Raw genomic sequence first — 23,304 nt, 5'->3', positions numbered from 1 at the left:
GGTTACTACCTGGACTGCAGGTAACACTACTACATTATCTATGCTGTGTCCATATGTGCCTGTGTGTGAATGTGTCTTTGTGCTTGTATATTTATGCCTTTTATGTATTTGTATATGTTCCGGTCTGTGTATTTATCTGCCGGTGTGGCTGTGTATATGTGTCTGTACGTGTGTGTATATATTATATATATATATATATATATATACATACACACACACACACACACACACACACGTATGCATTCCAGAATGTGTGTATGTATATTTGCCTGTATGTCTAAGTATCTGTCTCTATGTATGTACAGACTATGTTCCAGCGTGTCCATATATGTGGTTCATTTTTGGTTTGTGTAGGGGGCGGCAATAGAGTCCCGCACAGGGCGTCATCCAAGCTAAGGCCGGCCCTGGCTGTCACCAACCCTAGTCAGAAGGAACTCCGCCGCTGCCTGCGCCGCATGACCTCCAAAAGCTCCTCCGGTAAGTCACACCAGGCAGAGCGGAGAGTGGTAGCGGTAGGCTACCGCTCTGTTCACAGTGTGGCGCTAAGTACAAGGGGGGGGGGGAATAGTATGGCGCTAAGTACAAGGGGGGGGGAATAGTATGGCGCTATCTACTAGAGGGGAGGCGGGCTGTGTGTGGCACTATCTACAAGGGGGGCTGTGTGTCACTATCTACAAGGGGGGCTGTGTGGCACTATCTACAAGGGGGGCTGTGTGTGGCCTCTAATTTATTTTTATGTTAATTACATTATAGAACTAAATCGCTTTTAAAATGTAGAAATGCTTTTGTACTCTCGTTACATTAAAAATATTGTGAAAAAATGACACCTCATTGATTGGTAGGGAAAGAAACCATGGCGAGGGGGACGGAGATGTCTGGAAATAAGTTGGGGGGGGCGCCAAACTGAATCTTTGCCCCGGGTGCAGGGGAACCTAGCTACGCCTCTGGGTATGCTGTAACAACTGCCTGTGTAGAATCAGTACACAGGCTAATGTACCAGCATATAGATCTATACCAGTACATTAGTTTACAAAATAAAAATCATGATAAATCCCTATGAGGAGATTTAAAAAAATAAAAATAAAAAATAAATAAGTTAAAAATCAATGTAACATTTTTTTATGATAAATTGTAAAACATTTTTATATTTTTCAAATATAAGTCCCAAAACATGAAATAGACATATTTGATATCACCGTAACAACCTGTACAAGTGAATAACATTATTTATGATGATCGGTGTAAAAAAAAAAAAAATTAAAACTACTGCAGAACTGCATTTTTGCCAAAATAAAAAAATGTATAGAAATGAAACTATAATATATCTGTACAAAAAAAAAAGGTACCTACATAAAGTAGAACTACTCGCGCAAAAACCAAAGTCTCATACAACTAAGTCGTACAAAAAATAAGAGTTATGAGCATCAGGATGCAAAGAGGGAAATATAAAACAATTGTTCTGTCCTCAAGGCCAAAATTGGCCGTGTCCTTAAGCAGATGATTTTAATGTTATGGCTGAATGGGATGTTGTGCGTTTACTGAAATAAGAAAAACCACAATCATATACTAAAGGTCATTAATACAGATTTATTTCATAGATATATATAAAAAATAAATTTACAAACAGGTGAATGGTTGGGTTGCTTTACAAAATGCCAAAACAGAGTATCACTCAGACTCTCCAAAGCTTTCTAGATATCTTTATTTGCATTACACCGACTACCTGTTCAACAAGAAATACAATACAATGTCCAAGTTTGAGCCTTAGTCAAGTAGTTTTTATTTGTATTGCATTGTCACAGATCAGATCTGCTGCAGAAAAATTTCAGTCTGTAAAAGCAACATTAACATGCAAGCTGATCGGGAACCTTGAAGATTTGGTCCAAATCTCCCATCCAATGTGCTGAAGAAAACCATTATTTCCAGAATGTAATAAAAACCAAAAACTTATTTGATTAACAATTTTAAAGCTTGCTGACTAACCAATAAGAAAAAGCTTGGGCTTTAGGATTTTAATTTTTCAGTTATAAATATTGTCAGAAAGTTAAAATAAACCCCAAGGCTTTTCACCTCCCAGGAAACAATAAAATAAAATACAAAAAAGACCTGCGTATCCACAACTAAATTTAGAATATATATTTACCTTGTTAAAAAATATTTAGGCTAAGTCTAATATTAAGGTGCAGGCTCAATCAAAACAGTGTTTGCAAAGAGAAAAAACCAAAAACATTTTTGCCTGTTCTATCTGCTGGTATCTATTTACATTTTTGGAAAGACAAAAAAAATAAAAAATGGGAAAAGAAAAAAAGTTGGGTGGCACATCAAGGATTTTTTTTTTTTTTTAGCAGGTCCTATGCACGGCCAGGGATAGTCTATCAGAGCCTCTGAGAGATGATGTGCTCAGACGCAACATTTTCTCCTTAACGATGATGGTAAATATCTGGGTCATGGAATTGTGATGCATCTCCTTGCAAAATAACAAAAATCACAAAGGAATGATAAAGCACTTTATGAAACCTCCCATTCATCCAACCGTAATAAACATAATGACGGATGAACAAGCCAATCAGAGGTGACATAGACATAAAATTAAAGGGTTTGTCTGATTTAAAAGACGCATTACCAAAATATCCTATTGAAGAATTAGACCCTCAACAATTAGCCAAAGCAGAGTGCAGCTACAAAGAGCGTCACGCTCTCTGGAAAACCTGGTTCAACCAGGAATTTCAAAAGACAGCCCATTGATTTTATTAAGAACTGTGTAGTGTTTAATTTTCCCTGTGGTGGCGCTGCTGGGAATCTGACCTATTGCTCTCCAAAGATTGAAGCGAATCCCAGGGGATCCAAGGAACATGACACCCTGTGATCAGCTGATCGTTGGAGGACCTGTCTAACAAAACTGGACTGGTCGAAAACCTGTATAGCCGGATAAAAGGTATTACGCCTCATGTACACGACAGTTTCCCATCGGGTCGATTTTGACGGCATCCGAGTGGCACCCTATAGTCTTTACGGAACCATTCACTTTGCATAGGGGCCGTGAAAAATGGTCCGAGTCTCCGATCCGAGGAAAGATTGAACATCTCCCAGCTTTCCTCGGATCACTGACAGGACTCGAACAGCACACACTGTCGTGTGCATGAGACGTTACAAATAAAATTTAAAAAAAAAACATGGCTGCTTTCTACCATAAATAGCACAGAGGTTGTGCGTGGTATTGCAGATCAGCTCCATTCACAAGTGTGGCGCTGCTTTTGGAAGAAACCAAGTTTTCTAGTGCTGGACAACCCCTTAAACAGTATTTTCCGAATTATTGCGCAATTTTAGCCAACGGATACGAAGTGTACCAAAACATGGCTTCTTCTGCAACACTTAGAAAGGCATTCGTTATGTACCGTTTTCATTCAACTACAGATACATCATATACACAATTAATGAGGACAAGAAATTTGGTCACAGTTGCAACAACATTTCTTCATTTTGCATGTTCATTGGGACTAAAAAAAATGCTGTCGATTAACAATTTCTAGTAAAACTGCCTGAAGTAAAAGGGCAAGTCTACACTGATGGATACCAGTTACCGATATATTACATTTATTATGGTAAAATGTATGTTTAGTAGGTTTATAAAATGTGTTTGGCCAAGGTAAAACTACTGGTGAGGTTAGTGGTGTCATTTTTTTGAAAGGGATTTTACAAGATTAGAATAACCGGCTTTTTCCCCCAGAACCCGCGAAATTCCCATCCAGCGTTCTGTGCCTGGTATTGCAGTTCACCTTTTTTTGAACTGCAATAGTACACAACACCCATGGACAAGTGGTGTGAGGTTTGGAAAATAAGACCATTTATACAAGTCGTTACAGCCGCTTTAGGTGTACTCATGGCACATGTTAGGGGTATGTTACAAAACACAAAAATTTTCATGTATAAAAGTACCGTATGTCTTCTAAAAAGAAATGTACAAACATAGGAAGCAGGGGTACGCCCAGTGAAGAAATAGTTTATGTAAAATCGATAATCCATCCTGCGCAGTCTAGATACGCATCAAATAGCACAATACTAAAAAATTTGCCGCACTACTAAGGCCCGGCTCACATCTGCGTTGTTGTCTCTGTTCGGGATCTCCATCAGAAATACAGGAAACTATAGCACAGCATGCTGTGCTATGGCTTCCGATAAAACCATGGACACCCAGACGGAAACTAATAAAGTAAACGGGTGGTGTCCGCCGCACAATGATACCGGCGCTTCCAGTATTTTTGTTGTTCTGCTCCTGACGAAGAACGATTGACATAGGTGTGAACGAAGCCTTAGGGACGTCAATGACCCTCAGCAAGTACAAAAACATTTTCTGTGTAGAAATGTAAAAAACACAACTGAATACAACTCTGTATAAGGCTCCGAGAAAAATAGCGCTCAGAACCCCTGCCAGAGTTTTTGTTGCCCTTTTCAATACTTTTGAAGGCAAGAACAGTGCATCCTATAACAGGATCCTTGCCATCAAAAATACCAGAACCCCGACAGACCCCATTAAAGTCAATGGGACCATTTGGAATTTGCAGGTATCTATGTGAATACCGACCTGGCATAGCGGTGAATAAGCCATGATGCTCATGTTACCAGAGACTACACTGGGCTGTACCCTTACTTTATTTATCAGAATTTGACCAAGACAAAATGCACCTTGAATGAGCCTCTTTGGCAATGAAGTAACTGTTTTGGGCAAAAAATATTTTTTTATCTGAAGCCGGATTTATATACTATATATTTAAATTGAGAACTAACCAAAACCTCAAAACGAGCAGCCCTGAAAGTGGAGGTGGAGGCGTAAACTGTAGTTCTTCAGCAAATAAAAAATTTCTGCAACATTAATTATACGTTTTTTGGTTCAAGTAATCTGACATTTAAAAAAATAAAAATAAGTTAAGAAGAATTCAGATAAAAACTCAATGAAAGACTTTGGCCGTTGACCGCACATCTGGCTAATCTCTGGAGTAAAATGCGTCAGTCACATGGTCTGTAACCTGGGGCAAAAGTGTGAATGACAGCGCAACACAAATGTGATTGAGAGAAATAATAATTCTCTCAATAAGTGTAATCAAAAACACAACTATAATAAACTAAAAAACATAAAATCATTTTATTTGTATGTGCACAGGTGGGAAGACGGAGAAAAAGTTGCCTGAAGCTGGTTAATATTCTAGACACACACATGAGGTTAACAACCCAGAACTACATAATTATATATATTTAAAAAAGCAAAAAACCCATGTGAATATGAAAAAAAAATAAAAATATTCAAATTATTATGAATAAACAGGATACCTTTTAGTCCTAACCACTGGGTCTATGCGTTGAGCACAATCCAGTCTACTACCCAGGTCTCGAACACAAAAGTAGGACATTTTTCACATGGTTAAGTTGTCTAGAAGGATTCAACGCTTTGTTTTTTTGTCAAAAATCATCTGATAAATCGGATACATCGGCAAATTTGTTGACTGGCTTGCTTGGCTTCCAGCATAGTCTGAACCCAATAGGTATGGATTTAAAACAAAACAAAAACACAGGACCAATGTAGTTTCAAGCAGCTTCACTTGATACGGTTAAAAATCGTAAACATAATCTCAAAAGCATATAGAGCCCATAAAAGAAAATCAAGTGTATGAGCCGCTTCACCGCACGAGGGGCAAGCAATGAAAAGGTTAAACAATGCTACTGCATGCCCGCTGGCACTGAAGGGGTTTAGGGCAGACTAGGGGTAACAGAAAATAAACCATTCGATTAAGGCTCAAAGTCATCCTCTGTTAAAACCGTCTTTTAAAAAAGGCATTAAGTAGGTAATACTGAGTTTAAGTATTTAATAAATACAAGCTTCAGAAAAGGGTTAACTATACCAATAAAAATAAAATAAAAACGAGACTGAACTGTTGCATATTAGCTGTTAATAGGAACTTGGGGGACTAGAAAAGGAGAAGGAAAAACAAGTTTTTCTTATAACTTATGGTAAACGTGCCAAGCACAGCTGCTGATGGCGAGTGAGCGGCACCCCATCTCCGAGCGGTCCATGACATGTATGGCAAATGTGCTGTTGTGCAGACAGGTTTATCGAGGCTCAGAACTGCAACCTGGGCTGTAAAGTCTTCAAAGCCGAAGCTGTGCAAAATTCCTCTGAGTTATCTGTAGAGAAAAGGACACAAACACGATGTAAATATCGGTCACCTGTAGAAGATGAAATACAAAGACGCACAGAACATGGCCGAGGGTACGTGGCCACCCGTTCAAATTGGTACATTTCAGTAATTTCATACATATTTCTAACCAACAATTTACGCAAACCACGCAGTCTTACCGAGATAATGATTCGTATTGAAGCGCTCAATGATTATCACCGATACCAAGACCATTTGTTACATTTCTGCTCGGCTATAGCGGCCCGTCAACTGTAAGGCCTCACGCAAATGGACGTATTATGGATCTGTAATATGGAGCCTTAGACTGCTATAGGCCCATACTGTACCTCAGTCCGTATTACAAGGGTAGTCTTCTTCTAGGGAAGAATAGAGTGCCTCGGGTCAGGCAGCACACAGAATCCCTACAGGCTTGTAGGGATTCCATGCAACACGGTCTAGGATCTGTACGCATGGATTTACCATGCGCTTCGATTGTAGTACGCCCAGTCGGCAGGACCTGACGAAGGTTTCGAAACGAGCGTCAGTGTTTTTCCTCAGAGTACGGTAGTAGCAATCATGCTAGCCACAGGTAATTGAACCATTTGGCATATCATTTCTATTTGACTCCGTATGTATAATTCTGGACTTACCATTGGGTATGTTTCGGGTTTTTCACATAGGGATTTGGGACTGTTTTAATATACACTCGCTCTATATTATTGTAAACCTATTGCAGACTATATGATCTAATAACTTTAAAGCTACACTGTTGGCACACAGCCGATGGCATCAGAGAAATAATTTAAGTTTTAAAGTAGGTTTTAAATATTGTAGGTATATTTGTTGTTTTTTTGGGGAGGGGGGGGGGGGTTATCCATAATTATGGACTAATAAAAGGATATTTATGGACATTATGTGTCTGTAGTGATTTGATATTTAACTGGTTCCCGACCGCTGGCTATATTTTTACGGCCAGCGGTCAGGGTCCTTAAAACTCGAGCCATAGACTTTTTACGGCGCGGGTTTAACTTGCTGCCCGCGCGATCGGGCAGCTGAATGTCAGGTCTCCGGCTGTCAGTGACTGCCGGGGACCCCGATGAGAAGATAGAAGCAGCTTTCGCTGCTTCTGTCTTCTCCGATGTCTTTTTACACAGCGCTCAATGAACGCTGTGTATAGGAATAGAGACAGCAGCAGCGGCGCTGTCTCTATTCCTCCCGGTGATCATGTGACTGGTCACATGATCGCCGGGTGGCGTTAGTGGCAGACTGCTGCTGGGTCTTACTAGACCCAGCACAGCCCTATTAGTGACAATCATCACTATGAGAGGGCTGATTTCCCCTGTAACTGGGGCTGCTGTGCAGCTCCAGCTACAGTGGAAAAACATGGTGTAAAAGAAAGAAAAAAAAAATATAAAAGTTCCCCAAAGGTCTTTTGACCTTTGGGGGACAGACCATAGTAATAAAAAAAAATAGTAAAGTAAAGTGCAAAAAAAAATAAAATACACATAAAATACCCACTGCAAAAAAATGCCCCCCCCCCCGCCAATCATTGTTGTAACGCTAGCGCTGACCCAATTACCCTAATATAGACATGTAATATATTAACATTTACGGTAGACAATGACGATCACAAATAAAAGGTCTATTTTAGGGCAAAACTAATGTTCGCAAAAAAAATAGCTGAAACGTAAAAAAGCTTATTTTTTTACTATTATTTTCAAACTTTATGAATAAAAATTCTAAAATAGCAAAAAAGGTGTATAAAAACGATAAAAAATGAAACCTTCATTGTCTACGGAAAAAACACTTCGCAAAAATCACGTCGTTAGCCCAACAAATAAAAAAGTTATAGCCATTTAACTAACACGTGCTAAAAATGGCTAAACGGTGTCTGGTCCTGAAAGCGCAAAATAGCCCGGTCCTGAACTGGTTAATTTGTGTAGTTGAGACATATATTGGTTTTAGATTTAGGTCGGAGGATCCCCACCTGTGCCATCCCTTGACACGAAGATACATTTAAGTGGCGTTCTTCTAGAATACTAGATTCTTGTAGTTTGGGCACTGGAGTCAATTTCTCCTTTATATGTTTCAATTCTCAGGAGTTACACAGGACTAGACCTTGTAGTAGGTTGTACCCTTTTAAAAGATTTCCGGTGTACGTAAATATTTTTGTTTAAAAAAAAACCCCCACAAAAAAACATTAACAATTATTTTTACTTTGAGATACCGCTGCTCTGTATCCTGTATACAGAGCAGCTGTATCTAGCACGGAAACCTGAAAGCACGGGAGTCACCGGTTCAGTGTCAGTGGGTCCTGCGTGTGTCTGACACAGGATCCACATGTAATCGATCACATCTAAGTTTGGCAAAAGCTCGATCCTGCGCATCAGACACGCAGAACCCGCTGACACAACCAGTCACTTCCGTGGATTCAGGTCTCAATGCTAGATACAGCTGCTCCTTATGCAGAGCAGCTGTGTCTCAAAAATTAAAAATCATTTTTAATAAAAAAAGTATCTAAGTACATTTTTTTAAATGGGGATTTCAAAGGTGTACATAGCCTTTAAAAAGCAATCACCATGTAACATCTTTAATTATATATAATAACACTACAAGTAACAAAAGCAGCTCCGGGCAGGTTAGAAAGAAACAGGTTATACTACAACATCACGTATTTTGAAACTGGGTGAACACCATAGCCACCCCTTTCATTCTGTGTAATATTTACATATCGGTCATGTGCAATTTACAAGTAATTCAAAGTGCGAAGGCTCCCAACCTGATCAAAAGAGCCATTATTGAACCTACAAATTAGGCCTGCCATAGACGCCATGGTTGCTGGCATACCCAGACGGCGGTCTGCTCCCGAAGCTTAAGATCATTGGTAGTACTGCATTTTTATCAACTAATTCCCTATTTGGCAGCTATTTTATTGCTCTCCATCGTGATATGCATTTTGGCCCGAGCTGAGCGTTGACAGAGGGACCAGGGGTTCCACCGATAGATGAGCAACTTGTTGCTTACATATTTTTAGCTCGATGGCCGGCATTAAAAACATTATGTAAGAATATTAGGAGTGTTCGAAATGGGAGAGTCTATTGTTTATACAAATGAAAAGAGCTACAAGGGATAGTAAGCGATTGGCACACGAAAGACTGCCCCACTCCAACTTCCAAAATTGTAGAAGGACATTATTTAGGTTACATTTCATTATTCCTCTTTTGGAATTAATGACCAGGATTTCCTTTTAGTTTTCTGAAGTCATAACTTTGATTTTTCCAGCGACAGTCGCATGAAAAAAGCGCTATTCCTGCATTGTTTTTTGCGTTTTAAATTTACAGCATAGATAACATCTTACCTTTATTCTATGGGTCGGTACGATGACAGTGATACCACATGTATTGTTTTTTTAGGTTTTACTACGTTTGCACACTAAACACTTCTGAATCCAAATTATTTCAAGAACCAGAAGCATATTTATATTTTGCGGGACAAGATGTAGGTTGGTACATGAGACTTAATTAACTTTAAAGAGGCTCTGTCATCACATTATAAGTGTCCTATCTCCTACATAGTGTGATTGGCGCTGTAATGTAGAGAACAGCAGTGGTTTTTATTTAGAAAAACGATCATTTTTGAGCAAGTTATGAGCAATTTTAGCTTTATGCTAATGACTTTCTTAATAGACAATTGGGCGTGTTTTTACTTTTGACCAAGTGGGTGTTGTACAGAGAAGTGTATGACGCTGACCAATCAGCGTCATACACTTCTCTCCATTCATGTAATCAGCACATAGGGATGCTGCTGGATCACTATGTACAGCCACATACACACACATTAACGTTACTGAAGCGTCTGGACAATAAATCGACATCGCATCCAACCAGGACGGGATGTCTATACACAATCCCGTCACATTTGTGCGTGACTTGCAGCACAGCGAGATCACGTTGTGCTGTCATTTACAGCGAGATCTCGCGAGATTGCGCTTCTAAGTCACACACAAACGTTACTGAAGTGTCGGGATTGTGACTAGACATCCCATCCTGGCTGGAGGTGATGTCTATTTACTGTCAACACACTTCAGTAACGTTAATGTGTGTGTATGTGACTGCACATAGTGAACAACGCAGGATCACTATGTGCAGAGTAAATTAATGGAGAGAAGTGTATGACAGTGATTGGTCAGAGTCATACACTCCTCTGTACAACGCCCACTTCGTCAAAAAGTAAAACACGCCCAGTTGGTCATTGAGAAAGTCATAAAGCTAAAATCGCTCATAACTTGGTGAAAATAGATAGTTTTTCTAAATAAAAAAAACCACTGCTGTAATCTAGATTACAGCGCCGATCTCCTTATGTACAAGATAAGCCACTTATAATTAAAGAGGCTCTGTCACCACATTATAACTTGTGGGGCGAGGGAATGGAAAAACCAAACTATTCCACCAATGGTCTTGGTTTTGTTTTTTTGTACGGCGTTCATTATACGGGTTAAAGAGGCTCTGTCACCAGATTTTGCAGCCCCTATCTGCTATTGCAGCAGATAGGCGCTGCAATGTAGATTACAGTAACGTTTTTATTTTTAAAAAACGAGCATTTTTGGCCAAGTTATGACCATTTTCGTATTTATGCAAATGAGGCTTGCAAAAGTACAACTGGCGTGTTGAAAAGTAAAAGTACAACTGGGCGTGTATTATGTGCGTACATCGGGGCGTGTTTACTACTTTTACTAGCTGGGCGTTGTGTATAGAAGTGTCATCCACTTCTCTTCACAACGCCCAGCTTCTGGCAGTGCAGCACTGTGACGTCACTCACAGGTCCTGCATCGTGTCGGCACCAGAGGCTACACTTGATTCTGCAGCAGCATCAGCATTTGCAGGTAAGTAGCTACATCGACTTACCTGCAAACGCCGATGCTGCTGCAGAATCATCTGTAGCCTCTGGTGCCGACACGATGCAGGACCTGTGAGTGACGTCACAGTGCTGCACTGCCAGAAGCTGGGCGTTGTGAAGAGAAGTGGATGATACTTCTATACACAACGCCCAGCTAGTAAAAGTAGTAAACACGCCCCGATGTACGCACATAATACACGCCCAGTTGTACTTTTACTTTTCAACACGCCCAGTTGTACTTTTGCAAGCCTCATTTGCATAAATACGAAAATGGTCATAACTTGGCCAAAAATGCTCGTTTTTTAAAAATAAAAACGTTACTGTAATCTACATTGCAGCGCCTATCTGCTGCAATAGCAGATAGGGGCTGCAAAATCTGGTGACAGAGCCTCTTTAAATAATGTGTGAACTTTTGTTTGGGTCATTACGATCTCGGCGATACCATAGGTGTAATTTTTTTTTTTAATGTTTTTAGTACCATTAGGGGACTTCATTGTACGATCTACTAATCGCTGATATAATGCTTTGGTATACTCTGACCAAAGCATTACTGACCGTCAGGCCTTATTCACACAAGCGTGTCCGTTCTGCGCACGCAAAAGGTCCGTGTGGCATCAGCATATGGTGCGTGGCTGCGTGATTTCCACGCAGCCAGCATCATGACACTCTGTTTTTAGGTTTACAAACAAAAGCACCTCGTGCTTTTGTTTTCATTCATTCTTTTTACTACTGTTGCCTGAATCACATGCGGCACCCGGAAGTGTTTTCGTGTGCGATTTGCACGCACCCATTGACTCCAATGGGTGGGTGCTGCGCAAAACATGGGCAAGTATAGGACATGTCGTGAGTTTTAAGCAGCGCACATACACTGCGTGAAATTCACTGACAGTCTGAACGGCCCCCATTTACTTATAGGTCCGTGCGACGCGCGTTAAAAATCACACGCGTAGCACGGACGTATAACACGTTTGTGTGAATAAGACCTCAGTGTAAGACGGACAGGCAGTCTGTTATAGTCATAATCGTCCAGCTGCCATGGCAACACATCAGCCGGTGATTGTTTTTGTGGGCTGCCTAAAGAAAGAGCTCCATCCCCCTGTAAAACCACAGTCACTGTTGACCGCGGCATTTAAAAAAGGTGTTAAACGGACGCATTCAGAAGTTTCTCTGCCCCCAGCTGTTGCAACGGGTGCCTGGCAGTCAGTCACAGCGGAGCCCACACAATCACCATCGTGTACAGGCATGTCAGGAGATCCCTTCCGTGATGTGCATGAATGCGGAAAGGGGTTAAGGACAAGGATCAATTTGTTCTTTCCTCCTGTCTTCATAGAGCCATAACTTTATTTTTCTGTCAAAATAGCCGTATAAGGCCTCATGCACACAACCGTAGTGGTGTGCACGGCAGTGATTTGCGGGTCGGACGGCCGCAGAGTGTCACCCGCAAGACGCTCGCAAATCACAGGCCATGCACATGGCCGCATGCATTCATGTCTATGAGCCTGGACCGCAAAATATGGCCGCGTGCATGGGCCAATTGAAATGAATGGGGCCGGAATTAACTTGCAGATTTGCGTGTGAATTGTGGCCACAAAAATACGTTTGTGTGAATGGGGCCTTAGGGCTTGTTTTTTGCAAGGCGAGTTGTATTTTTTTTAATGGCATTCAACTTACCATAAAAACGGAAAGAAAAAAAATCTGGGGCGGAATGGAAAAATAAAATTCCTACTTTGACTTGGGTTTGATTTTACGGTGTTTACAGCATGGTAAAAGCTACATGGTAACATTATTCTGCAGGTCAGTATGTTTACGGTGATACCAAAATTTTTATATTTTTTTTTGTTTACTACCTTTACGAAACAAAAACAATTGGTTATAAAATTTTAGTTCTGCCACCTTATTCGGAGAGCCATAATCTCGTTGATGGAGCGGTGCAAGTGTCCCTATGGTAGATGTTTGGCCACAGATGGAATTTATACACAAACATGTTTTTTTCTTAACATTTTCCACTGGAGGACAATCCGCTGCCACATACTGACTGCCAAGATACAGTCAGACTCAGCGGGACCTAAAATATCCAGGAAAAGAAATGCTCTCCAAACCAACCTGCTCTTTATGGCCATGTGTGAGGTCCCTCTGAGTTTCTCATTGAACAGTGCACGTTGTACAACATTGATCCTGTTTCTCAGGCAAAGAGGCATAGTTCATTTGCCTGACGATCTCTGCAAACAGTTCGTCCACCATTGTCTTGCTCTTGGCAGAGGTCTCCATAAACGGACAGCCCCACTCTTGAGCCAGAGAGCGGCCTTCTGTAGACATAACTTCTCGCTCAGATTCCAGGTCAACCTTGTTCCCGACTAAAATAAGAGGAACTTTTTCATATCTCTTGACTCTGACTATTTGGTCCCGCATCGGCTTTATGTCCTGGTTAAAAACAAAATCAATTCAGAAGTTAGATTGTTTATATATAGACATTGATCTACGTACATATACAGCCAATGCAGAATATCTATGGCTTTATAGTAATCCAAGTTCAGTAGAACCACTAGAGGGTCCAGGTGTTGCAGATGCAAGACGGACCCTAAAGTGCAGCATTATGGCGATATTATGGCCGTATGAAACCGATGACGACCACTAAGGGTCACTATAATGGCTCCTACAGAGCTTAAAAAGAACATAGAACCTGCTATGTATAGCCACGATCGCAATATATACTGGATTGAAAATTGCCAATCTCAGAGAAGGCAGTTGAACAGATGGTGGAGGAGTTATGTATTTCTATATGATTGTCTATACAGTCTTTTCTAGGGATGCATCGAAACAGTTTCGATACAGTGCACCCTCAAACGGTTCGATACCGTTATTTCATGTATTTCGATACGAAGCCGTGCGGCCGCACAGCTTTGCATTGTAACACATGAATGTATGAGAGCGGGGCTTCGGCTGTGTGATTCAGCCATTGCCCCGCTCCCGAGTCCTGACAAGTGCACGCGGTCAGCATGAGGTGATGCGACCAGTGCTGCACTAATGAGCAGCGGCACTGAAGACAGAACACGGCGGGTGCACTGCAAAACAATGTTCTTTCTTCAGTGCCTGCGCTCATTAGTGAAGCGCCGGCTGCATGACCTCATGCTGACTGCGCACGCACTCGTCAGGAGCAGGGCAATGGTTGTATTACACAGCCGCAGCACCGCTCGAACAGCGGAGATCAGAGAAACCTCATGTCCGCCGCTATTCCCCTGAAAGCTGCGATTAAAGCTGACTGCAGCATTCAAGAGGAAATGAGAAGGGGCGATGCCCCTTGGAAGAAGTCACAGGGAATCAGTGACACGATTGAGGGACACACCATATATGGGCAGACAGCCCAGGGTCCATTGAAGGACCCCAGGGCTGTCTTACCATACTTCCTGTTAGGGCATTACTTTTTTTCTTTATTACTTCTGACAAAGTATGGTTTTGGTATCGAAAACTACACAAAGTATCGGTATTCAAGTCCAAATTCTGGTATCGTGACAACCCTAATCTTTTGTAAGGTCGTCATCTGTAGATAGGGCAGAGTAATGGAGGGAAAGCGGTCAATAAGCAGTGGGTGGGCATGGGAAGAACGCTGTGCACAAAGACTGTAAATGTAACAAAGGCTTTATTCGCACTACCGGGTGTCACATAGATTTGCACCTATGCAGGACCCATTTTCACAGATCCCTCAGGCTTGAGTCTATTGAGGGATCCAGGAAAACTAACAAAAATAAGACAAGTGGTATTTTTTCTTGGGCCGTTCACACGTTCCGTTAAACGGCCATGTGAATAGCCTCATTGACTTGAATTGATTTTACTGCAGCCGTGTGTTGGCAGTTAAGAAAAATGTCCGTCACACGGCCGATTATCCGGTCGTCTGAATAGGGCCTAAATCATAATTCTACAGTAGTCAATCAGCGGGCCACCTACAACTTCACGTTGCTCTCAGAGATAGAAGCATAAAATAGGTGACAGTCGCTTTAAGCTGGCAATACACAAGATGAATCATCAATCCACCCCCCCCCTACATGTGCATTTAGGGGAGAGTCGAGACAACCGCTACACATTAAATTGCTATCATATCCTGCAGACTGTAATCTGTGTATGGGCAGATTTACGGGTGTAGTAATGTACACAACTCCCCGCCACCGACGCCATCCCCACATTCAGTGCCGATAGACATCATTTAAACCAAGTACCCATTTTATAGACTTGGGTGTTAGGCCCATCATATCCCCACGAAGGGGTACATTCCCCAGGAAAATATTAGGGAAGGTTTCCGGTCTCGCTTGTGCCGAGACCGGATCGTTCTTTTGGTTAAAAAAAAAAAATATATAAAAAAAATAAAATAAAAAAAAACATAAGGGGGAGAGGATCTCGTAAACGTGAGTTGCAAGGGAGTTTATAGCAGAGCCAACATGAGACTCACAAAATAAGCCCACAAAGCGTGCCGAGGACAGAGGTTTACTTTATAAAGACGTCTTGTTACTCAGGCATCTATGTGCATTTGATCTGTATGAGCGTCACTGCCAAACCCAGCAAATTAAGGAAGTGAAAGGTTTATAAGGCCGCTCCAAAACACAAACTCCTACAGCCCTGGTTGTGGTGACCGGTTTAGCAGGAACACTTAATGGCAATAAAGCTCTGACGTTATAAGGGTTATACCTAGTCATATATTAGAGGGAGAACCGCCAATATTCCTGGGTTTATGCAGTGGGCCATACACGTGAGGCGTTAGATCGAGCGGGATAGGAGTCCCATTTGTAAAGAGTCCTCAGAGTGAATATGAAGACGCCAGACATGAACTCCAACTCCACACTGGGTTTTTGACCAACAGCTTTTAATCTTTAATTTTTTTTCTTTAGATTCAATAAAATAAAATGAACTTTACCCCGACTCATGACTATTTTTGCCTTGCAAGGAGGTTGCACAACATGATGATTCACAGAAATCCATAAACACAGATTCCTGTGTTAAAGAGATCATGTCTATGGTTTCGTAATGTGAAGGCATTTTAATTATTAAAGAGACTCTGTCACCACATTATAAGTGCCCTATCTCCTATATAAGAAGATCGGCGCTATAATGTAGGCGACAGTAATGCTTTTTATTTAGAAAAAAACTATCTATTTTCACCACGTTCGGAGCGATTTTAGCTTTATGCTAATTCGTTTCTTAATGCCCAAGTGGGCGTATTTTTACTTTAGACCAAGTGGCCGTTGTACAGAGGAGTGTATGACGCCGACCAATCAGTGACCAATCAGCGTCATGCACTCCTCTCAATTCATTTAGTCAGCGCATAGTGACACTGGGTTATTCACGACGTGCTGTCTTATACTAACATATTTACGTTACTGAAGTGTTTAGACAGTGAATAGACATTCCTTCCAGCCAGGACGGGATGTCTATTCACAATCCCTGCACTTCGTTAACGTTTCTGTGGTAGTTACAGCAGAGCAAGCGGAATCTCGCGAGATCACACTGTAAATGACAGGTTACAGCAAGATTACGCTTTGCTCTGCTGTAAGCAGCACAGAAACGTTACCGAAGTGTCGGGATTGTGAATAGACATCCCATCCTGGCTGGAAGGAATGTCTATTCACGGTCTAAACACTTTAGTAACGTTAATATGTCAGTATTAGACAGCACATCGTGAAAAACAGTGTCACTATGCGCTGTCTAAATGAATCGAGAGAAGTGTATGATGCCGATTGGTCAGCGTCATGCACTCCTCTGTACAACGGCCACTTGGTCTAAAGTAAAAACACGCCCACTTGGGCATTAAGAAGCTAATTAGCATAAAGCTAAAATCACTCCTAATGTGGTAAAGATAGATTGTTTTTCTAAATAAAAAAAACATCTGTCACCTACATTATAGCGCCGATCTCCTTATGTAGGGGACAGGGCACTTATAATGTGGTGACAGAGCTTCTTTAAAGCTCCACTTTGAGTACAACCGCTTACAATCCACATAGTTAACAGCTGCACAGACATTGTTCCTTTAATCGCTTTAACGTTGGCGATTGCCAAAAAAAAACGTAGTGTGTATTTTATAGCAGTCGTTTTGTATGACTAAAAGTATCTGGAATTAAAAATAAAGAAAAATTTGACTCTGCTAGTTTAACTATAAGGCCATGTTCACATGCAGCAGAAACAGCCGTTAAATCTTCAACAAACCAGAGTAAGTGGGACGACATGAGGTAACTTTCGCACATACGATGCCATCGGACAACTATCCTCCCCATAGAAGTCAATAAAAAGTTGCAGTTCCCTCACACAAAAGGTGCCCATTTTCACAGACATCTACTTGTTGCGTTTGCTGCATTGGTCTGTTGCAAATATCGAGCGACTGAATGCGGCCTTATGAGTGCAACAGTCACGCAACTCTGCCATGCATGTCCACAGCGTGCCTAAAAGTTGCCATTCTAAGATATGTCATCTCGTAGCACAGCGGCTCCAGTCTGGTTCGGAGCGTGCACTCACCTGAAATGACTGCTGATTCACCAGGCTATACACCAAGATGAAGCCCTGCCCATTCTTAATGTACAAATCCCTCATGGAGGCAAACTGCTCTGTGCCAGCTGTGTCCAGGATCTCCAACACAGATGGTGAAGAGTCCACCTCAATCTCCTTGCGGTAGAAATCCTCAATGGTGGGGTCATACTTCTCAATGAAGGTGCCCGTAACAAATTGTACAGTCAGGGCAGATTTCCCAACCCCGCCACTGCCCAACACCACCACTTTATATTCCCTCATGGACACAGAGAGGCAAACAGCTCATGCACTACGTCACAACAGGGTTAGGAGGGAGCTAGTGTGCTGGATGGAGATTGAAGGTGGTCATATCCTCCTGTACGATAAAGTGTCCTCTGGAGGTGGATTTGGTAGGGCAGAGAGGATCGGAGGTTCTCCACCAAGTAGCACCAGGAGAGGAGCAGCTTTGAGGGTCCCTCCAGATTCCAGTACTCCCTTCATGCAAACAAAAAGAAAAACAAAAAGTTAGTTTTTAACCAAAATGTAAAGTTTTAATTTTAACCAAAAGATCAATGTGATACATTTTGATGTATTTAATAGGGAAAAAAAATGACAACTTAGATTTGATCATTAGTAGGGTGATCCTGTGTGTCCGATGAACATACGTTCCACCCTGAGCCCAGCCGTCAGTCAGCTATAGTGACGGGTTCGGGTTAAAGTGCCGAGATGCAGCTTCTGTGCAAAGTGGACGCATAGAACCTGCATCTCAAAAACAAAAAAGCAACATTTTTTAACAAAGAAGTACTTGAAAAATGTTTTTCATGCAAAAACACGTAAAAAAAAAAACAACCGCTAAAATAAAGAGAATCTGGTAATGCCAGGCCCCTTGTTGGACTTAACTTGAGCCAAAGATCTCACAAACTGGTCATGAGAAAGTTGCAAAATAATTCCAGCTTTAGACATAAACCTTTAAGGCAAAGTCAGCAAAGAGAAACAGGAACAAACGGACTAAATAGGAACCAACCTATTTGTCGGTGGACATCAAACAGTTAAAATATTTAGACTTCGTATACACGGACGTCATGGCTTCCATTTTTAAAAGATCCATGACGCACATAATGGGTTCTAAGAGTACATCCAACTCCACACACAGCGTAAATACTGAAAACTTCAGGCCGGATTTATGTGTAGAGATTCTGAAGCATCGAGTAGCAGCAAAGTGGATGAGATTTAAACAAATATCATCCACACGCTGCTGAAAAAACACAGAAAACACCTGCGGAAAATGACCAGCAGTGCGGAGTCTCAATTTCCCTTGCAAAAACACTGCAGAATCTCTGCATGGAAAATCCGGAGGGAAACTCTGCAATGGTTACTCTGTGTGTAGCATTTACATCTCAATTAATACCAGTGTGAACACAGCCTTACATGAAGAACCCAAATGCCAAAATTGGACTCTAGAACCGGATATCATCTAATGCATCACCTTCGTCAATGCAGCTGTTGAGAAACTAACACTCCCAGCTTGCCCTGGCAGCCAAAGATCTTATATTAATTCCAGCCAAAGGCTGTCAGGGCATGCTGGGAATTGCAGTTTCACAACAGATGAGTTCCGAAGGTTGCTGACCCCTTAATCTAATATATATAACGGACCAGCAGTCTCCCTATAAGGGTATGTTCCCATTGACAGGATATGCTCTGGAAAATCTGCAGCGTATCCTGCCTGTGGGAACAAACCCTAAGGAGTCTCTCAGGTCATAAGTAGCAGCACTCCTTAAAAAAAAAAAAATATAGAAAGGAGTCCGAGCAGGCGGAAGAAATGCTCATGTGAGTCCTCTCAGGCAGTTCTAAAAAGTTGGTTTCAAGAATTTCTTCTATGGGAAATATTTTTATTTTTCAATGCAATGGTCTCCGCATTGTAGTGAATAGAGTAGAGTAATGAATAGAAAAAGAATCCAGTAAAACAGCAGCAGATAAGAGAATGCCAGTCTTAAAGAGCCCCCCCCCCAGTCTGATCTCCGCACCCCACATCAGGCGGGAGATACGCAAAACAACGCTGGGCGGTACCGTACAACGCTCAGAGTATATTAATCAGAACATGACCCGTGCATATGCCATGGCAACTGTACCGCCCAGCGAGCATTAGCGTATCTTCACGTCCGTGGTCAGCTCGGATGAGAGATCAGACCTGAAGGGGCACCTTCACACAAAAAAATATCAACTCCGAAAAACCGCAGCAGTTTTCCAACACAAAAAGTAAATAAGAGGTTTACAAATCACATTCACGTAAGGCTCTGTTCACATCTACGCAACACTCTGCCGGATAACGTTGCACGACAGATACCAATAGCGCCCGACAGACCCAACGCAGCGAAATTCCTGCTGTCAAATGAAATGGTCAACGAACATGCGGCAGGTTTTGTTGCAGAAATGTCTGCGACTGAAAATCAGTCCCAGTCATCTGAACGAAACTTGCAGAAATCCACGCGCCCGCCGCAGAAACATTCAGATGAACGGAGCGGATTTTTAGTTGCAAAAAATTTCTGCAACAGAATCTGCCGCATGTGACTGCGCACTAAAGGTATTAATGGTCGGGGTGCTTCTCTTTTATGCCTGCAGGGTCCGTATTATCCCCTAGAAGCAAGGCTCCGTAATACAGCATATGATGGCTCACGTCTCAATTGTTCCATATGATTCAATGAGGAAAAACAACTTAGGAGACCTTAATATAGAGGGCCACACAATGCGATCTCCCACCCCATCTAACATAAGGGAGTAAAGTGTACAGGTCCTATTTTATTTGTAGGACGATACCCTCAGGGCGTCATACGACAACTGTACTGCCCAGCGTGCAGTAGCTTCCCTCCATACCAGACATTGGATCAGTCGGGAGAACGCAATGAGAGGGACACTTTAAATGAGAAGTGCAGAATGGGCCCATAACAGGCTATGGACAACTTATATGGCATGCAGTGGAAACACATCGCCCAGAAACGGGCTCTAGGGAAACCCCTGAAGTCACTGTCCACATATGAACAGTGACGTCAGGAGTTTTCCCAGAGCCGGAGCCCCAGGGCAAAGCATCTATTAACGCGCTAGCCAGGTACTTCGCCACCGCTCCATATATGGACAGTGACAGGAGGGGACTCTACAGGGACAAAAGCTACCTGATGCTCGCTCACTGGGGAAGCTCGCTGAGGTATACATTTAAAGTTTTCTGTGACGGATGCCATTACGGTGGCTCCATCACCCATAGGCTCCCATGTTAAAAAATGGATTCTGCACGTTATATGGTTTTTTTTTTTTGCGTAAAAATAGCATACCAGCCTGACTCTTTTGGTCTCCATGAGGATAACGGAGTCCTATGGACTTGTTTACCGTGTACGTGGGGAGCTTTTCCGACATACCCGATAAAGACTAAGAGGTGCATTATATGTGCCATGGGCACATGTTTCCTCCCTGGCAAATAACACCCAAAAGGAACATGGCAAGAATGGCCAATTATAAGTTTGGCACAGATAACCCCACACTGTGCCCTGCAGTACTATGGGCTCATGCTGTATACACATACACCATATAAGAGGGCACGGGGTTATCAGCAGTGTAGAGAGTGACATAAAGAGAGGATTGTACCCTAAAGTGCAGGACTGGGGGGTGGGGGGAAATATCATAATAGATATAGAACACCAGGATGATGAGCAGAATATATAGAACACACTGCCAGGCCTCCCATAAACACTGCACTAGAAAACCATTGTAATATCTGCACCCCCTGAGCAGCGCAGTCCTACCACAGAGGTAACATACAATGCACGGACAGGGTACTGCACTAGACCAAACCGAGAGGGGGATATAGAACAGCATATACCGTCCTTCTCCTGCCACATATAACGACCCCCGTCAGATAGAAGGACCTACTCCCCGCACAGCTCACCTCTCCTCCGCTCAGGGTGGGTCCCGGGTCCTCCGGAGCTCCGGAAGTACAAACCACTGCTCCAGCGGATGTGGAAGGGTAGCGGCTAGTTCCTATCCTGTAGAAGGACTTGACGTCATGGGTCACATGACCGTGATGTCAGCGTTCTACGTGAACGCCGTGGAGAAGCTGCAGGGACGCTGAGCGGCAGGTTCAAATGGCGAGGATAAGATGATTGTTTTATATGGGCTGCAGGTGCTCATGTGATCTGGGTGGGGGAATTTTCGCATGTGGGTGTCCTAGGGCTCCCCGTACCCTATGTGGGTCTTGTGTGACTGTAAGGGAAGGTGGTAATTTTGGCTAATGAGACAACGCTATGTATTGGTATGTGGGCGTGCAATGTGCTGTCTGTATAGGAATGGAGGGGTGTAAAGGCGGCACGCCAAAGGCCAGGGGTTAGCGTCCTTAGTTTTGTGAAACTACATCTCCCAGCATGCAACGACAGGAAATACTTTATTATTGCAGCCAAATGCTGTCAGGGCATGCTGGGAATTGTAGTTTCACAACAGCTGGAGCGCCGAAGTATAAGTATTATTTTACACTATTCGTGTTACTCAGCAACCAATCACAGTGTAGCTTTCATTTTTCCTATATGGAATCTATTCCCTGATTGGTAGCCATGGAAAACCAGGCCAGAGTCTGCGTCAGCCATTCAGTGATATTTAACGAGAAGAATAGCGCAGCATGCAATGCTACTTTTCCCATCAAAACGACAGACGCCACAACGTAACGCATTAGTAAGGGCCTGTTCACATCAGCGTTGGCTTTCCGTTCCGGGGTTCTGTTGGAGGTTTCAGTCTGGTGAACCCCGCAACGGAAAGTCAAGCTGAAACCACACCTTCCGTTTCAGTCACCATTGATATGAATGGTGACGGAAACATTGCTAATGGTTTCCGTTCGTCACCATTCCGCAGTCGACTCCGCTATTGATTCCGTCATTAAAACGGAAACCTGCCGGAATGGTGACGAACGGAAACCATTACCAATGTTTCCGTCACCATTCATATCAATGGTGACTGAAACGGAAGCTGTGGTTTCAGTTTGACTTTCCGTCGGGTGAACCCTGCAACGGAAACCTCCGACGGAACCCCGGAACGGAAAGTCAACGCTGATGTGAACAGGCCCTAAGTCACTAGGGTCCGTCGTGCTCTTATGATGGAGCAGAAATACTCAATGCTTGACAGAGATTTTAATGTTTTTACGCTCCTATGACAGGAACAGAAAAACTGAGCTGAACGCACCTATGAACAGAGCTTAAAGGGAACCTGTCGCCAGCATTTCAGCTATTAAACCAGCAATACCTGGTGGTAGTGGGTGAACAATAATTTCTATATAACCTATAATTGTCTTCTTAGTCGGCTCTGTAGCTTTAGTATTCAGTTTTTTAGTGTTAATGAGCATAAAAGAGTCAAATCTTCATTCCGCAAATCTTTCTCAGTTTCCTTACTTTTCATTGACAGCTCCTCGCCTTCCCCCAGCACACAAAATCCCACACTTGTGCATTGATGTCTCTTCTGGGTTGTGCGCACAAAGGGACACCGGATTATTACGATAAAAACGCGAAATATTTGCAGACCGTTATTTACAGTCGGAGGAGGAGTTTAGGAGAGGGGATAACGGCAATTAACTTTTGATGGCAGCGGCCAGTGAGGGATAAGTAAAGTTCAACAGGTGAAATGCTGGTGACAGGTTCCCCTTAAGCCAAGTAATGCACCATGTGTATGGTTAAAGAGGATCTGTCACAAGTTTATTAACGCCCTAACTAATCTAATAGGCGCT

The 23,304-nt window shown here is 42.5% G+C and overlaps 1 protein-coding gene across 2 annotated transcripts; it reads right to left on the bottom strand.

The window, feature by feature from the left end:
- Positions 1-1,567: 1,567 nt before the first annotated feature.
- Positions 1,568-21,866, bottom strand: RAP2C (RAP2C, member of RAS oncogene family). 2 transcript variants are annotated; one of them, XM_075835959.1, is made up of 4 exons: positions 21,487-21,866; positions 17,562-18,047; positions 13,170-13,487; positions 1,568-6,177 (listed from the first exon to the last, which is right to left on the bottom strand). In XM_075835959.1, the coding sequence occupies exons 2-3, from the start codon at positions 17,832-17,834 to the stop codon at positions 13,209-13,211; spliced, it is 552 nt and encodes a 183-aa protein (XP_075692074.1). In that variant the 5' UTR covers positions 17,835-18,047; positions 21,487-21,866; the 3' UTR covers positions 1,568-6,177; positions 13,170-13,208. The 2 variants fall into 2 exon arrangements, with proteins under 2 accessions (XP_075692074.1, XP_075692075.1); XM_075835960.1 differs by lacking the exon at positions 21,487-21,866 and adding an exon at positions 21,421-21,478.
- Between the last annotated feature and the right edge of the window lie 1,438 nt (positions 21,867-23,304).

The sequence above is a fragment of the Rhinoderma darwinii genome, chromosome 8 (assembly GCF_050947455.1).
Source record: "Rhinoderma darwinii isolate aRhiDar2 chromosome 8, aRhiDar2.hap1, whole genome shotgun sequence".
Lineage (NCBI taxonomy): Eukaryota > Metazoa > Chordata > Amphibia > Anura > Rhinodermatidae > Rhinoderma > Rhinoderma darwinii.
The sequence above is the reverse complement of the archived record's forward strand: the minus strand, read 5'-3'. Positions and strand labels throughout refer to the sequence as shown.